Genomic DNA, 16041 nt, shown 5'->3' on the forward strand with positions numbered 1-16041 from the left:
GAAGACAACGGAACCAGGTATACTGTAATAAGTAAAAGGAAAAAAACCTGTAGGATTCCTTCAGACAGGCTGACAGATCAGAATGGGAGAAGGTCATGTATTATAATGGGCCATGTTTGTCTCAGGGGATAGCATCAAAAGCAATTCCTTCGCTTTCTGCTGATGACTGTTCTTATATGCACAGGTACCATACAGTCTTTTCACTCTGAAGCCAAACACAATGAGCTGAGGTTTACAAAAACTGGCTCTCAATTTTGAAGAGCTTCACAGAGGATTTCCGTCTGTCAGCTCAGGCAAGATCTTTCACATAATTCCCTGCTGGTCTCCTTAGAGAACTGAAGCACTTGTGTCTAGGCACCGTAGCACAAGTAACTGAATTACATAACACTGCCACAATCTTTCAGGATTTCTGTAACCACACCTTAGCTAAAGCCCAGCTGTGTACAAGGTCAATCAATGCCATTCAGAACACACAGTGAGAAGGAAGTAGAGCAAAATACCTTCTGAGGGCATCCAAATAGAAACTCAGATTCATAAATGTATTGCTTGTATGACATTATCACCAATCTGAACAACTGCCAATCTAATCGCAACTACAAGAATGAAGCTACACAGGCTGTTCGAACCCTGTCTAAGGGATACTATTCTTTTTCCTAACTTCCACTCAGCCTAACATCTTGCTATTATTCAATGTAAGAGAGTGACATGTTGGAAAGCCTTCAAACAGTTGAAAATTTTACTTTCAACTAAACAGGAAAAGTTTGCCTGGACTGTATATCAAGACCCCGTCCCCAGCCAAGAAGCTGATATTAAGGAACATCGTCTGCTCAATGATGGTCTTGGCGGAAGTTGAATTGTACCTCGGCTCAACTTCAGTCAGAAGGTTGCATGAGTGACTCATCAGCAATGGTAAACATCAGGCCCTTAAAACAAAGCAGGAACATGAAAGTTCTCAAGGACGTAGGCATCATACCAGCTTCTGGAATACGTGACCCAGTCTCCTAAGGCATGTAACAAATGATCGCAGATTATTTGTAAATTGATGAAACAGAATTCTTTTCTATTGACAAAGTTTGCCGCATTATGTCATTCTCATCATTATGGTTTATAGCACTGAAGGGAAACCAGCTAGGTGTAGAAAGCCTAAAGCCTGGGCTGCGTGCTGGCCTCATCACAGGAAACAAGAGAAGACATTGTGATCTGTCACAAACTGCATTGCTAACACCTTTATATATTTGTGATCTGAGGATTGACAGATCCCACACAGCTCTCCAGGATTCTCAGAAGCAGCCAGGTACATACAATTTTACCACAGCTATCACTTTGACAGCCACCAAGATAAGATGGCCACCCATTCCTTCAGGTCTCAAGTCTGGTCCGAGAGATGACAGATCTGTGATAGCATCTTAAGACAACCACTTCAGTGGCAATAGGCTTCACCCATCTTGAGGAAACTGCATTGAGGAGGTTAGACTCTCGGCCTCCTATACCTCCTCCATAAGCCGACAGGACCTTCAGCTATCTATTATTGTAGACACTGTTTGACAGTCATTACAGATTGCTGCTGGCTATGGGTTTGCTGATCAATTTGTTCCTCCTAAATTTGTTCCTCCTCATAGCCCCTGCTGTGACTGGATCCATTGTTCACAGCTCCAGTGACAACAAAAAGGTGGCATTGGAAAAGCACAGCGGGTCAGGCAGCATCCGAGGAGTAGGAGAGTTGACGTTTTGGGCATAAGCCTTCATCAGGAATCACTGACATTACTGAAGAAGGACTTATGCTCGAAACATCAATTCTTCTGCTCCTCGGATGCAGCCCGACCTGCTGTGCTTTTCCAATGCCTTACTTTTCACTCTTATCTCCAGCAACTGCAGTCCTCACTTTCTCCGAGTTATATAAGTACTTTGACTACAGGGCAAATTAGAGGCTAAGAATCTTGCAATGAGTAAATAATGTCCAGACTCTTCAAAGCCTTTCCACTATCAACAAGGCACAAGTCAGGAATGTGATGGAATATTCCCCACTTGCCTGGATGAGTGCAGCTCGAAACCATCTGGACAAAGCAGCCCGCTTAATTAACACTGAATCCTTCATTAACATCTACTTCATCCTCTTCTGCTGCAGTGTGCACCATTTACAAAATGCAATGGAGACATTTAGCACTTCAGACAACACTTTCCAAACCCATGACCACTACCATACAAAAGATCAGCGGCAGCAAATACATGAGAACACCACTGCCTGCAAGTTCTCCTCCAAGCCACTCACCATCCTGACTTGGAAATATATCAGTTTCTTCAGTGTTACTGAGTCAAAGTCCTGGAATTCCTTCCCAAATAGCATTGTGAGTCTACATACATCACATGGGTTGCAGTGGTTCAAGTTAGTAACTTGATGCCACCTTCTCAAGCGCAATTAGGGATGAGCAATAAATGCAGTTCCAGCCAGCAAAGCACCTGTCCCATGAGTGAACAAAGAAAGAATTTTTAAAAATTCAGAGGCAACAAGGGGCTAAACACCGAACCCTGAGGTATGCCACTAGACACAGGCTTCCAGTCAGAAAAACAACCTTTGGCCATTGCTTTCTATTTCCTATCATTACGTAAATTCTGCACTCAATTTTTCCCTGGAACCCAATGCTGTTAACAGTCTTCCATAATAGTCAGGCGCCTTACTGAAGTCCATGTAAACTACATTGACTACACTACCCTCAACTATACACCTAGTCACTCCCTCAAAAAAAGCTCAATCAAATTAATCAGACCTGATCTCCTATTTTCAAAGCCTTGCTTACTAACCTTGAAAATCATTGTCTCTCCAAGTAGAGATTAATTATATCCATCAGAACATTTCCTACGTTTCCCTACCATGGATGTCAGACTCACTAGCTTAAAATTTCCTGGTTTATCCTAACCACCCTTCTTGAATAATGGTACCACATTCGCTGTCTTCTAGTCCTCTGGCACATCTCTTGTGGCCAAAAAGGATTTGAAAATTAATGTCAGAGCCTCTGCATTCTCCACCCTTGCCCCCCACAGCAGCCTGAAGATACATCTCAAGTGCGGCACAGTGACTCAGTGGTTAGCACTGCTGCCTCATAGCACCAGAGATCTGGATTAGATTCCAGCCTCGGGCGACTGTGTGTGGAGTTCGCACATTCTGCCTGTGTCTGCGCGATTTTCCTACAGGTGCTCCGGTTTTCTCCTCTCAGTCCAAAGATGCGCAATTAGGTGAATTGGCCATGCTAAATTGCCCAGAATGTTCAGGGATGTGTAGGTCAGATGCATTAGTCAGGGCAAAGTGTAAAGTAATAGAGTAGGGGAATGGGTCTGGGTGGGATACTCAGAGAGTCGGTATGGACTTGTTGGGCCAAATGACCTGTTTCCACACTTTCATGAATCTAATGATTTTATGAAGTGGGCCTGTGGATTTATCCACTTTCAAGCCTGCTGAAACTGATATTACCTTCTCTGTCACAATACTAATTCAGTCAAGTATATCACAGTCTTCCTCCCCAATTACTATATGTACATTGCATCTGTATTCACGAGAGAAAGACAAAGTACTCACTTAACCTTGTCTTGTGGTTCTGCAGATTGCCAATTTGGTGCCAAACAGGTCTTATTTTTTCCCTGGTTCTTGCTCCTAATATACTTACGAAACACTTTTGGATGTTCCTTCATGTTAGCAATCAATGTTTTTTCATGAACCCTCTTCCTCTCCTAACCCCATGCCACTTCTTTACCTTTCTCGGGCACTCTCTGTTTTCAGCCTTCAATATTTACCATAAGTTTCCTTATGCGGCATCTCTGAGCTCTACTGGAATGCTCTCCTCCTTCGAAATAAGGTAGATAAGGGCATGTATCTGCAGCAAGAGCTCAATGCCTCAACGCCAACAGCTCAAGTAGCTCTGTTGTTCTTAAGTTGGTGGACTGCCTTCTCTATTTCATGCATGGCTAGGATGTTGTTGAGCTCATAGCAGATAATGTACTGTGGGATGCGGTTAAGGATGCTCAAATCGAGAACAGAGCCCTGGTTGAGATGGTTTCTTAAGTGCTCCCCCCCAGTGTTGTTTGATGGCTTCTTTGTCTTTAATAAGAGTCACTCTGTCCTTGGCCAGCAGTGGGGTGGCGCCTTGGGTGTTTGATGAGTAAGTGGTCTTGATAGCACAGAAGAAACCCTGCGCATTATGTATGTCCTCCTCTAGACCCTTTCCTGCCCACCACCTGTTCTTTATACCACGGGCTCATTGTTGGACAGCAGCCTTCAGTTGCCTGAAGACCCGCCTTTTTTAAGCGCGTTTGTGGTTTTACACTCAGAAATGCCATTCTTTCCGGCTTATCAGTTCTTGGATCTCCTTATCATTCTTATCACTGGCTGCTTCTTTTTCTCTGAGTTAGCCTGTGTATAAGTTTGACCAGTATCCAAGTTTATATAGACCTCCAGGCTTTCAGTCTAACTGATGATTAATAGCTTTCTTTATTGATACTCTAGTGGGATTGTGTGTTTGTCTGAATATTGGTGGTACAGCCTGGAATACAAGTAGCTCTAATTACTTCTTCATGAAGTCATTATTCAGTTGCCTTTGCATGGTATAATAATCAGCCATCTGCTGGAAACTGAAATGTCCAGAAAGTGAGACAACAGTGAAATTTAATTCAAAATCCTGAGAAAGCTGTTGAAACATAATTTCCAGAGTCAGCATGTGTTTGTACATTTTTCCAAGAATACAAGGGGGAGAAAAACCTCAAATGCACAAAAAGAGAAAAACATTTGAAACAAATTTTCTTTGCAGCTTTTGCCTGTCTTGGAAAACTGCCTGACCATTTTTTTTTGCTTTTGAACTTTGTTCTAAATTGAGGTCAATCAGAGTTCAATCTTTTTGATGCAACATCAACCTGTAAAGTCAGGGTTAGGCTAACCTTAATGTTTCTCATTCTACAGATGTTGCTTCATCGGCAGAATACTTCTAGTATGTTGTGCTTTGTTTAAATTCCAACATGTGCATTTTCGGTAATATTAACAGTAAACAAACAAATGTTTCAAATTTCAGGCTGTAGATAAGTAATCAGGCTGAAATAGAATATGTTTAGATTAATAAACAAACAGGCAAGCAATTTTATTTGCAGATCCACCTGTGAAACATCAATTATTGCTCTAAATCAGATCAGCACAACACTTCGTATTATAGATTTATTATGCACAAAACATAGGAATTGAACAAAGGTAAGTCATCTGTGTACTGTGCATTCAACAGCCAATGTGTGGTCACATCCTGCATTCACAAGTCTAAGCATGTGTCAAAGATCAAGTGATTGCAAATCCAAGCACAGTGCGAAAATCTCCCCGGGAGAGCTTCAGTCCTCTTTGCCCTGCTGTTTGGTCAGGCCCTCGGTCTGAATATGGACTATATTTATACTCTGACAATAGCATAAGTGGAAAGACAAGTGACTTTTTATAGACACTCATTCTTGCTGTCGAATTCAATCTTGGTAAGAATTTTTCAATAAACTTATGCTAATAAACTAAAAGCAGCAATTTTTCAATCTCAACTTGTATGTTATGTTGGTCACCCTGTGGACAGCAGAATTTGAATAAATGCCTAATAATCCAAAGTCCGAAACATATACTTTTAAGTTTATTTGATAACTGGCTAAATGTTTACACTAGTCATTGAGAAATGGGCAGTAGAATAAAAATATTCAACTCAAACTTTCCTTCATGCTACAATGTATGTGTCCAGTTTCCATAAACAGGAAATTGACATGAAAATGGCAGATTATGTTTATACACTATGCATTGCCTTCAACCCATTGACAGAGGAGATACACATGACTATCTCTGAGGAAATGTACGCTCTTACATGGTAAATTTGTTAATCTGTTTAACCATATGGGATCTTTGAATTGTTTTGCAAAGCCATATACAAGCAGTGAATTAAGGGGGCCTAACTGTGCACTTTCTCTGGGGAACATCTGGGCCACTGCACTCCTATACAATTTAAAGAAAAGTTGGATTATGGGAATGAAAATCCATATTTCTTTATTTAGCGAACTATTGAGATGTTCCCAATCTAATTCAGGTATAAGTTAGATAAGTGCACGAGGGAAGAAGCAATAGAAACAAATGATGATCAGTCGAAACAAATGATGATAGTTGAGATGAGGTAGGGTAGGGGGAAATGTGTGAAACACAAGTACCAGCATTGGGTCAAATGGCTTTCTTTGTAGTACAAATTCTAAATAATTCTATGCAATCCAGCATCCTCAAGGTTTCACATATAACTGCAATAAGAAAGAGAAAACACCAGTGTAAAAAAAAACCATGAATTTTATAAATATTTGTCTTTAGACAAAGTTGAGATGTTTAGGCAATGTGAATGGACAGAAAGTGTTATAAGTAAGCCCTAGTTTCAACTGTCGAAATTGAATTAATGCAATCATTACTTCCTAAAGAGAGTGGAGATGGCAAAGAATATTCTTACACATGATAATTCGACATAGCATGCTGTAACGCATGCAATCATCAATTTTGCTGAAGTATAGACCACAAATGGTAGGCAATAGAAACACTCAAACTCAATTGATAGTGAGTCGCACTCAAATACGTTTAACAAATAAAGCTACAAACTATGATACTCATTAAGCAAAATTAAATAGAAGCAAATGCAACTTCCACAGATTTCACTTGTTTATTGCATGCAATGTAATGTGTTCCCTTGAAAATTTTAAAACCTTTTTAAAGTTTTATACAGCACAAGTTCTTTACAATACATGAAATGCTTTTACTATTTGCCAAAACACTTTTACATACGAAAACAAAACTCGTGAATTTCTACAGGTTTCCAATCATGGAGGAGAACTCCAAGGAGGTAATTGAATAGTCTATTTTATTGACTTGTGCTGTGTACTGCTTCACCCTTCAAATTTAAATATTGCTGAAAACAGTTTACAATAGTAGGGTCAACAACTTCAAGCAGCCTAATAGGAAACTCTCAAACCATATTTGACACTTTTGGTGTTGTCCCAGTCGAATTCATGTTGCTTGTCATCTGCGTGTGTGGCTACTAAGGATAGCTGGTCGTGTCGTTTTGTTGCTAGTTCATGGCACACCAACTAGCCACAAAACGACATGACCAGCTATCCTTAGTAGCCACACACGCAGATGACAAGCAACGTGAATTCGACTGGGACAACATTACTATTATAGGACAAGCCAAACAGAGAACAGCCAGGGAATTCCTAGAGGCATGGCACTCATCCACAGATTCAATCAATAAGCATATCCACCTGGACCCAATATACCGACCACTGCAGTGGACAGCTGGAACTGACAACCGGAAGCGGCAGATTCAAACCACTACAAATGCCGGAGGAAAGATCACAGAAGCGCTTCACAGGAGGCTCCCAAGCACTGAGGATGTCACCTAGACAGGGGACGAAACGTCTGCAACACAAATTCCCAGCTCGGTGAATACAACCACAACAACGAGCACCCAAGCTACAAATCTTCTCACAAACTTTGACAATCTCATCTCAGATTTGCATAATAAGATGAATAGGTTTGCATAACCAGCAATCTGTGTATCATAACTCTCAAGTGAGTAGATGGGTCCTCTTATTTTCTAGCTCTATCACTGCACAAAGTATGTGTGTTGGGATCATTTCACTAAAGTTGGCAAGTATTGAAAATAGCAACTTTATATTCCCTTTAAATAGATAAAATCACACAAATAGTTCCTCTCTCATTTTTTTACATTCAAAAATCATATTAGTAAATGTTGGAAATAAATATAGATAAGAAATCGTCATATGATTGCTTGTGTACCATTACTTAACTCAATGACTGGCAATTCACTCAAATAATTAATTGATCAATGACCATACCTGCATTTACCACTGGCAAGATCTCCACATATATTTTCAGAATATTTCTCAAAATGTAAACACATTTAAACAGTCAATCATTAGCAGTAACCTTCTATTTTAGCTACTCATCATCTAGTTCAAGCCTCTAACAAGTACTTGGATGCATCACTGCTTCTTTAAGAATTCAAAACTGCAATCCTTACCTAAATATGGAATACATGGAGTCATCTTCAAACTATTAACATAATCCCTGAGCCTCTTGTAATTGTCCTCTTTCGACACCAGATATTCTAATTTTTCAAATGTTGTTTTATCTTTCCTGCTTAAAAGCTGTGAAAACAAAATTAGGAAAAATAAGACACCGTATAATAACATTCAATGATAAATAGTATATAATAACATAAATAGTGGAAATATTAGGAATAGATCTTCAAGGACTTTTGGTGAATGCACACAATGGAAATGCCTCTAGCAGACATAAAAAATTGTTATCATATTGAATTGTCTGTTCCTCAATTAAAATTTGATGCCTAAGGAAACATGTTTATACAGAGTATGGAACCTTAATTTCTGGTTAATCTCAGGGCTTCAACATATGTTCTAAGCATCGCGTTACTGCAGTCCTGAATTGATGCAATAGTGCAGATGATGCATTAAACTTGTTAATTAAGCTGTTTGGTATGTTAGAACATTAGTCCTGTTTGGTTGCTTCACCTTATTTTCAGGTATGTCTGGTGAAGCTCCTGGCATGCCCTCCTGCACTCCCCACTGAACCACAGTTGATACATTAGCTTGATGGTAATGATTGAGTGAGGTATGCAGATTGTGCTAGAGTAAAATTCTGCTGATGATAATGGCCCACAGCACCACATGGATGCCCAGTCTGGAGTTGCTGTTTGAAGTCCATCCCATTTAGCATGGTGATAGTACCACACAATACAATGGAGGTTATTCTTAATGTGAAGGCAGGATTTTGGCTTGAGAAGGACTGTACAGTTGTTGCTCTTACTGACACCATCATGGACAGATGCATCTGCAGCTGGCAGATTGATAAAGATAAGGTCAAGTATGTTTTCCCTTTTGTTAATTCCTTCACCAAATGCTGCAAACCCAGTCTAGCAGCAGTGTCCTTTAGAACTCAACCAGCTGCCAAGCTACTCTTGGTGGTCGGCGTTGAAATCTCCCACACAGAGTACATTTTGAGCCCTTGTCATCCTCAGTGATCCCTCTAAGTGTTATTCAACATGAAGGAATATCGATTAATCAGTGAAGGGAGGACAGTACGTGGTTATCAGCAGGAGGCTTCTTTGTCCTTGTTTAACTTGAAAGCACGAGACTTCATGGGGTCCAGAGTCAATGTTGAGGACTCTCAGGGCAACGCCCTCACAACTATATACCACTCTGCTGGGTCTGTCCTGTCAGTGGGACAGGACACATCTAGGGAAGGTGTCTGGGACATTGTCTGTAAGGTATGATTCCCTGAGTATGAACATATCGGGCTGTTGCTCCACTAGTCTGTAAGACAGCTACCCCAATTTTGGCACCATCCCCCAGATGTTAGTAAGGAGGACTTTGCAGGGTTGACAGGGCTGCTTCTGCCATTTGTTCTTCTTGGTGTTGAGGTCAATGTCAGGTGATCCGTCCAGTTCCATTTCTTTGAGACTCTGTAGCAATTGCACAACTGAATGGCTTGCTAGCCCATTTCAGATGGCAATTGAGAGTAAACCCAGACCAGGTGAGGATGGTAGATTTCCTTCCCTGAAGGACATTAGCAAACCAGATGGACCTTTCTGACAATTGACAACGATTTCATGGTCATCAGTAGATTCTTAGCTCCAGATTTTTAAAAATTCAATTCAAATTCCACTTAGATTCAAATCCAGGTTCCCAGAAAATGGGCTAAGTTTCTGGATTAATAGTCTAGTGATAATACCACTAGGCCACTGCCTCCCCATACATCTAACCTGTATAGTCCTGTTAGAATTTTATATGTTTGTACGAGATTCCCCCTCATTCTTATAAACTCCACGGAATACAATCCTAACTGACTCAATCTCTCCTCAAGACATCAGTATTGCAATCCCAGGAATCAGTTCAGTAAACTTTCACTTCATTCCTTCTAAAGCAAGAACATTCATCTTCATAAAAGGAGACCTAAACTGCATACAATATTCCAGATATGGCCTCACCAATGTCCTGTATAATTGTAGCAAGACATTCTTGTTGCTGTATTTGAATCCACTCATTATGAAGGCCAATCTATTTCACTCTGAAGGCCAAAATACACTTTGCCTTCTTTACTACTTGATGCATCTCCACACTTACTTTGCATGACATGTACACAAGGAAACCCAGGTCTTCTTCAACATTCCACTCTTTCAATTTACAGCCATTCAAATAACATTCTCCCTTCCTTTTTTTGCTACCAAGCGCACAACCTCACATTTATACACATTATATGATATTGCATTTGCCAATTCACTCAGCCTGTTCAAATCACAGTACAACATCTCTGCATCATCCTGACAGCTCAATCTTCCACCCAGCTTTGTGTCATCTGACAAATTTTGAGATATTACATTTAGTTCCCTCATCTAAATCATCAACATATATTGTGAGTTGCTGTGTGATCCTACTGATCCCTGCAGTACCCCACTAGTCATTGCTTGCCATTCCGAAAAAGACTCATTTATTCCTACTCTTTGTTTACTGTTATGATGATGTTGTAACTTTAAAAAGGTTATTTGTCCTTGGTTTTTTTTTGAAGAAAAGGTTGTAAAGGCAGAGGTACCGAAGGGTCTAGTTTAAGAATGGAAGTGGAGTGGCCAGTTCTCCTAATTCAGGTTATTTTGAGTTTGTTTTAGTTGTAGCAGTCACAAGATATGAGTGTCCAGGAGAGTTGCAAGCTTCAGTAAAGAACTCCTCTGACCTTCTTCTGAAATCTCTTTAGATGTTGCTCCCTCCTGCCTGTAAGGATCTGTGTTTGAATTTACCTTTTTGCCAAGGGGTGTGTTTGAGGGATGTTATTTTATTGGAACAGTTAATTAGTAATAGTTACTGCATCGGGTCGGTTACATTTTCCAATAGTTAAATTATTCTAAATTACACTTTATTTTGTTTATGCTTTAACTGTAGTATTTAAATACATTCTGTTTTGCTTAAAGCAGAGAGGTTTGACCAGTTGTATCACACATGGAATAGCCACTACCCATCTGCCTTTAAAATAAAAAAAAAGTTCCGGTCTAGGTTACCTTCTTATCATATTTTGAGGGGCCTGGCCTAGACCACAACACCATCTACTAACCAACTTTCTATCCATCTCAATTCACTACTCCCAATACCATGTGCTTTAATTTTACACAATAATCTCTTATGGGGACTTTGCTGAAAGCATTCTGAAAGTTCAATAAACCATATCCACTTGCTCCCAAAATCAACTCTACTAGCTCAAAGAATTCCAGTAAATTTGCAAATTGCTTTTGAAAATCCATGCTTACTGTGTCTGATTATGCCACTGTTTTCTAAGTGGTCTACTAAAAAATCCTTGATAACTTAGTATGGCATCTTCCCTACTACTAACATTAGGCTCTCTGGTCTATAATTCTCTGACTTCTCTCTACCTCCCTTTTTAAAGCAGTGAAGCTTTATTAGCTACCCTCCAATCTATAGGAACTATTTCAAATTCTTGGAAGATTGCCCACCAAAGCAGCCACGATTTCTAGAGCCACTTCCTTAAATCCTCTAGGATTAGATTAGATTACTTACAGTGTGGAAACAGGCCCTTCGGCCCAACAAGTCCACACTGACCCGCCAAAGCGCACCCACCCAGACCCATTCCCCTACACCTAACACTATGGGCAATTTAGCATGGCCAATTCACTTAACCTGCACATTTTTGGACTGTGGGAGGAAACCGGAACACCTGGAGGAAACCCACGCAGACATAGGGAGAATGTGCAAACTCCACACAGTCAATCGCCTGAGGCAGGAATTGAACCCGGGTCTCTGGCGCTGTGACACAGCAGTGCTAACCACTGTGCCACCATGCCGCCCATATAGATTATCAGAGCCTGGGGATTTATCAGCCTTCGGTATCATCAATTTCTCTAACATTATTTCTCAAATAATACAGATTTTCTTCAATTTCTCCCTCTCACTAAATCCTGTGTTCCCCATCATTCCTGGTATGTTATTTGTGTCCTCCTTCGTGAAGACAAAAGCAAGATATGAATTCAAATCGTCAGCCATTTTTTTCTTCCCCATTATAAATTTCCCCCGTTGCTGGCTATAAGGGACCTACATTAGTTTTCACCAATCTGCTTCTCTTTACATTCTTATAGAAACCTTAAGTGTCAGTTTTTGTGTTCCCTGCAAGCTTATTCTCACAATCTATCTTTCCCCTATTTAATTGATCCCTTGGTCCACCTTTGCTGACTTCTAGATAGTTTCTAATCCTCAGGCTTGTTGTTTTTTCTAGCCAATTTGTACGCTTTTTTTGCATCTAAAACTACCTCATTTCACACAGATACTCTAATTTGGTCACAGTTATCTTTGCACTCACTCTTTGAATATTTACCATTGCCTAACCACTATCATTCCTTTCAGTTACATTTCCCAATCTGTCACAGACAATTCACACCTCATACCATTGTAGTATTTCTTATTAAGATTCAGGACCCCAGTCTCAGAATCAACTACCTTAGTACCCATCTCGATGAAAAATTCTATCATATTATGGTCGCTCATCCCCAAGGGGTGTGTCTCAACTTTTTCTATTGGATGATACCCACTCTAAGATGGCCTGTTCTCCAGCTGGCTCCTCAACATATTGGTCCAGAAAACCATCCCATATACTAGGAATTCATCCTCTATGACATTGTGACTAAAATAATAGAGGGAGAAAACACAATACACCATGTTCAGCGTAGCCTTCAACACATGATCAATGACGATGAATACCTCGTTACGATCTTCCCTACGCCTCCACTTCTTGCCTTCAAATAACTGCTGAACCTTAAACAGACCATTGATCACAGCAAATTACCCAGCCTTCAGAACAAAATCAACCACAATACCACACAACCTGACCATGGCAGCCTCTGCATGACATGTCAGATCATCAACATGGATAGTACCATCACACTTGGGAATACCACCCACCTCATACACGGCAGGTACTCATGTGACTCAGCCAATATCGTCTATCTTATATGATGCAGGCAAGGATACCCGCAGGCATGGTACATTGGGGAGACCATGCAGATACGATAACAATGGATGAATGGACACCGCACAATGATCAACATACAGGAAGGTTCCCTCCCAGTCGGGGAATACTTCAGCAATGCAGGACGTTCAGACTGCAATCTTCAGTTGAGCATCCTCCATGGGAGACTTCAAGACATGCAACAAAGCAAAATCTCTGTGGGAAGCTGATAACTAAGTTCCATATACATTAGGACAGCCACAACTGTGATCTTGGGTAACTACAGGTAACCCCCATCACACAAACTGTCACACACACAGACTCACACCTGTACAGACTCACTCTCTCACACCCACACACAATCTCTCGCTCATGCACAAATGCGGTGGGGAGGTGGGGGGGGGGTTATTTCATTCAAGATTCCTTTCTGATCAACCTGATCTTACCTTAAACCACAGACAGACCCAAAGCAGGACCTCACACCTAGAGTGATTTGTCTAACCTGACATGTCACCTCTTGTACATTGATGAAAGAACTTGGATTTTGCATTTTAATCAGCAGCCTACTTCCTAACAGATTCAAGGTTTCATCAATGGCAGCCAGTTTTGAAGTTGTTAATTCTTTTGCTTATAAGTACTATGTCTTATACCTCTCTATTCTCCCATGCCTGAGGAAGGAGCTGAGCTCCGAAAGCTTGCAATTTCAAATAAACCCTGTTGGACGAGAACTTGGTGTCATTTGATTTTTGACTTTGTCCACCCCAGTCCAACTCTAGCATCTTCACATCATGGACAAAATATACTTTGTGGGGAAACTTGCATGTTATATCAAGGCAGACAGCAAGAGAGTCTTTTAGTACATAAAATGGAAGAGAAATGCCAAAGAGAACATATACACCTTAGAGATGGAGGATGGGAAATAATAATGGGGAGCAATTAAATGGCAGTAGAGTTGAAAAATACTTTGTATCAATTTTCACAGTACAAAAATATTTTTAGCATTCTAAAATAATAAGTAACCAAGAGGGTAAAAAGGATGAGACAAAATAAACACAATAACTAACACTAGAAAAAAAGTACTGTGATAGCTAATGGGTAGAGGCCAGTATGCCTTCTGGACCTGATGGAATGCATCCTGGTATATTAAAGCAAGTAGCCATAGAGATACTGGATATAGGTAGCAACCTTCCAAGATTCCTTACATTCTGAAAAAGTCCCAGAAGACTGGAAAACTGGCAATGCAACACCTTTGTTTAAAAAAGGGAAGGAGACAAAAAAAGATTATTGTTGGCCAGTTAGTTTTATGTTTGTTATTGGGAAAATGTGAACAGTTGTACTGTTATAAAAAATGCAATAGCAGAGTATTTAGAAATACATAATATGAATAAGCAGAGTCAGCATGGCTTCATGAAGGAGAAATTATACTGACAAATTTGAGAAGGTAGCAAGCAGGCTAGGTAAAGGGGGAGCAGTGGATTAATATATTTGGATTTTCAGAAGGCATTTGGTAAGATACCACACATCTGTCCATATAATAAGATAACAGCCCATTATTTTGTGAAGAGCTCATGGTGTTGCAAGTAGTATATTAACATAGATAGAAGATTGGCTAACTGATAGAAGTCAGAGAGTTGAGATCAACACTTATTTTCAGGATAGCAACTTTTAAATAACAGTGTGCCACAGGGATCAGTGCTGGGGTCCAAATTACTTACAATGTATATTACAGTCTATGATGAAGAAAGTGAAATACTGTGGTCATATTTGTTGATGACACAAAATAGATCAGAAGGCAAGTAGGTATGGATGACACAAAGTCTGTAGAGAGATATAGGCAGGTTAAATGAGTCAACAAAGAAATAGCAGATGGAATATTATGTGTCCGATAAAAAAGTTACTTTCCACCTCTATGATGCTTCACAATGACCGCAGCGAAACAACCAACTCAAATATTTGAATCAATTTCTCCAGGGGTAGATGGGACTTGAATCCCTGCCTTCTAGCTTAGAGTTAGAGACGTTACCACTGTGTCACAACAGCCTTACTACTATCAAAACATCTGACCAGAAACTCAACTGCAAACACTTACACATTTGTTGTGTGCAATCCAAGAGCTCCCACATGCTACAGCTGTAACACATCAACTGTCCTACCACCTTTGCATTTGTGCTCTTAAAAAAAAACAATGTGCCAGTTTCACTAAAACAGAGAATCTGCTGAAACTAGCTAACTTATTAAGTTATTTTGGCAAAAGAATGAAAAGCAGAGTATTACTTAAATGGAGAATGACTGCAGAATTCCAGCATTCAGAGGACTTTAGGTATTTTAGTACAAGAGTCACAAAACATTAGTATGCAAATACAGCACATAAATAGGAAAGCTAATGAGTTGCTATCGTCCATTAAAAGAAGAATTGAACATAAAAGTAGAGATGTTATACAATTATGCAAGGCATTGGTGAGACCTTACTTTGAGTACTGTGTGCAATTTTTATGCAAAGGAGAAAACTAAGTGCTTTTCTTACTGGAGCCAAGAAGAAAGAGACGTGACTTGATATAGGTGTACAAGATGATGAGAGGCATAGATAGAGTGGATAGCCAGAGAATTTTTCCCAGGGCAGAAATGGCTATCACGAGGGGACATCATTTTAAGGTAACTGGGGGAAGGTTTAGGGGAAATATCAGAGGTGGGCTCTTTACAAGAGGGTGGTGGGTGCGTGGAATGCACTGCCAGAAGTGGTAGTTGAGCCAGACATATAGAACATAGAACAATACAGCCCTTCAGCCCTTGATGTTGTGCTGACTTTTTATCCTACTCTTAAAATTAAACTAACCTACATACCCTTCATTTTACTATCATCCATGCGCCTATCCAAGAGTCGCTTAAATGTCCCTAATGTATCTGACTCGACTACCACCACTGGCAGAGCATTCCTCACACCCACCACTCTGTGCAAAGAATGTGCC

General features: G+C 40.2%; 1 protein-coding gene across 8 annotated transcripts in view; it reads right to left on the reverse strand.

Moving 5' to 3' along the window:
- The window catches only part of ralgps2 (Ral GEF with PH domain and SH3 binding motif 2), a 519857-nt gene that overhangs the window by 250280 nt on the left and 253536 nt on the right, over positions 1–16041 (reverse strand). For all 8 annotated transcript variants that reach the window (XR_006313046.1, XM_043699973.1, XM_043699970.1 and 5 more), the window contains one exon: positions 8073–8199. Coding sequence is in view for 7 of the 8 variants with exons in the window: in XM_043699973.1 (XP_043555908.1) it covers positions 8073–8199 (127 nt within the window). In the remaining variant the exon portion in view is untranslated. The remainder of the gene's footprint in view (positions 1–8072; positions 8200–16041) is intronic.

This window comes from Chiloscyllium plagiosum, chromosome 11 (assembly GCF_004010195.1).
Source record: "Chiloscyllium plagiosum isolate BGI_BamShark_2017 chromosome 11, ASM401019v2, whole genome shotgun sequence".
Lineage (NCBI taxonomy): Eukaryota > Metazoa > Chordata > Chondrichthyes > Orectolobiformes > Hemiscylliidae > Chiloscyllium > Chiloscyllium plagiosum.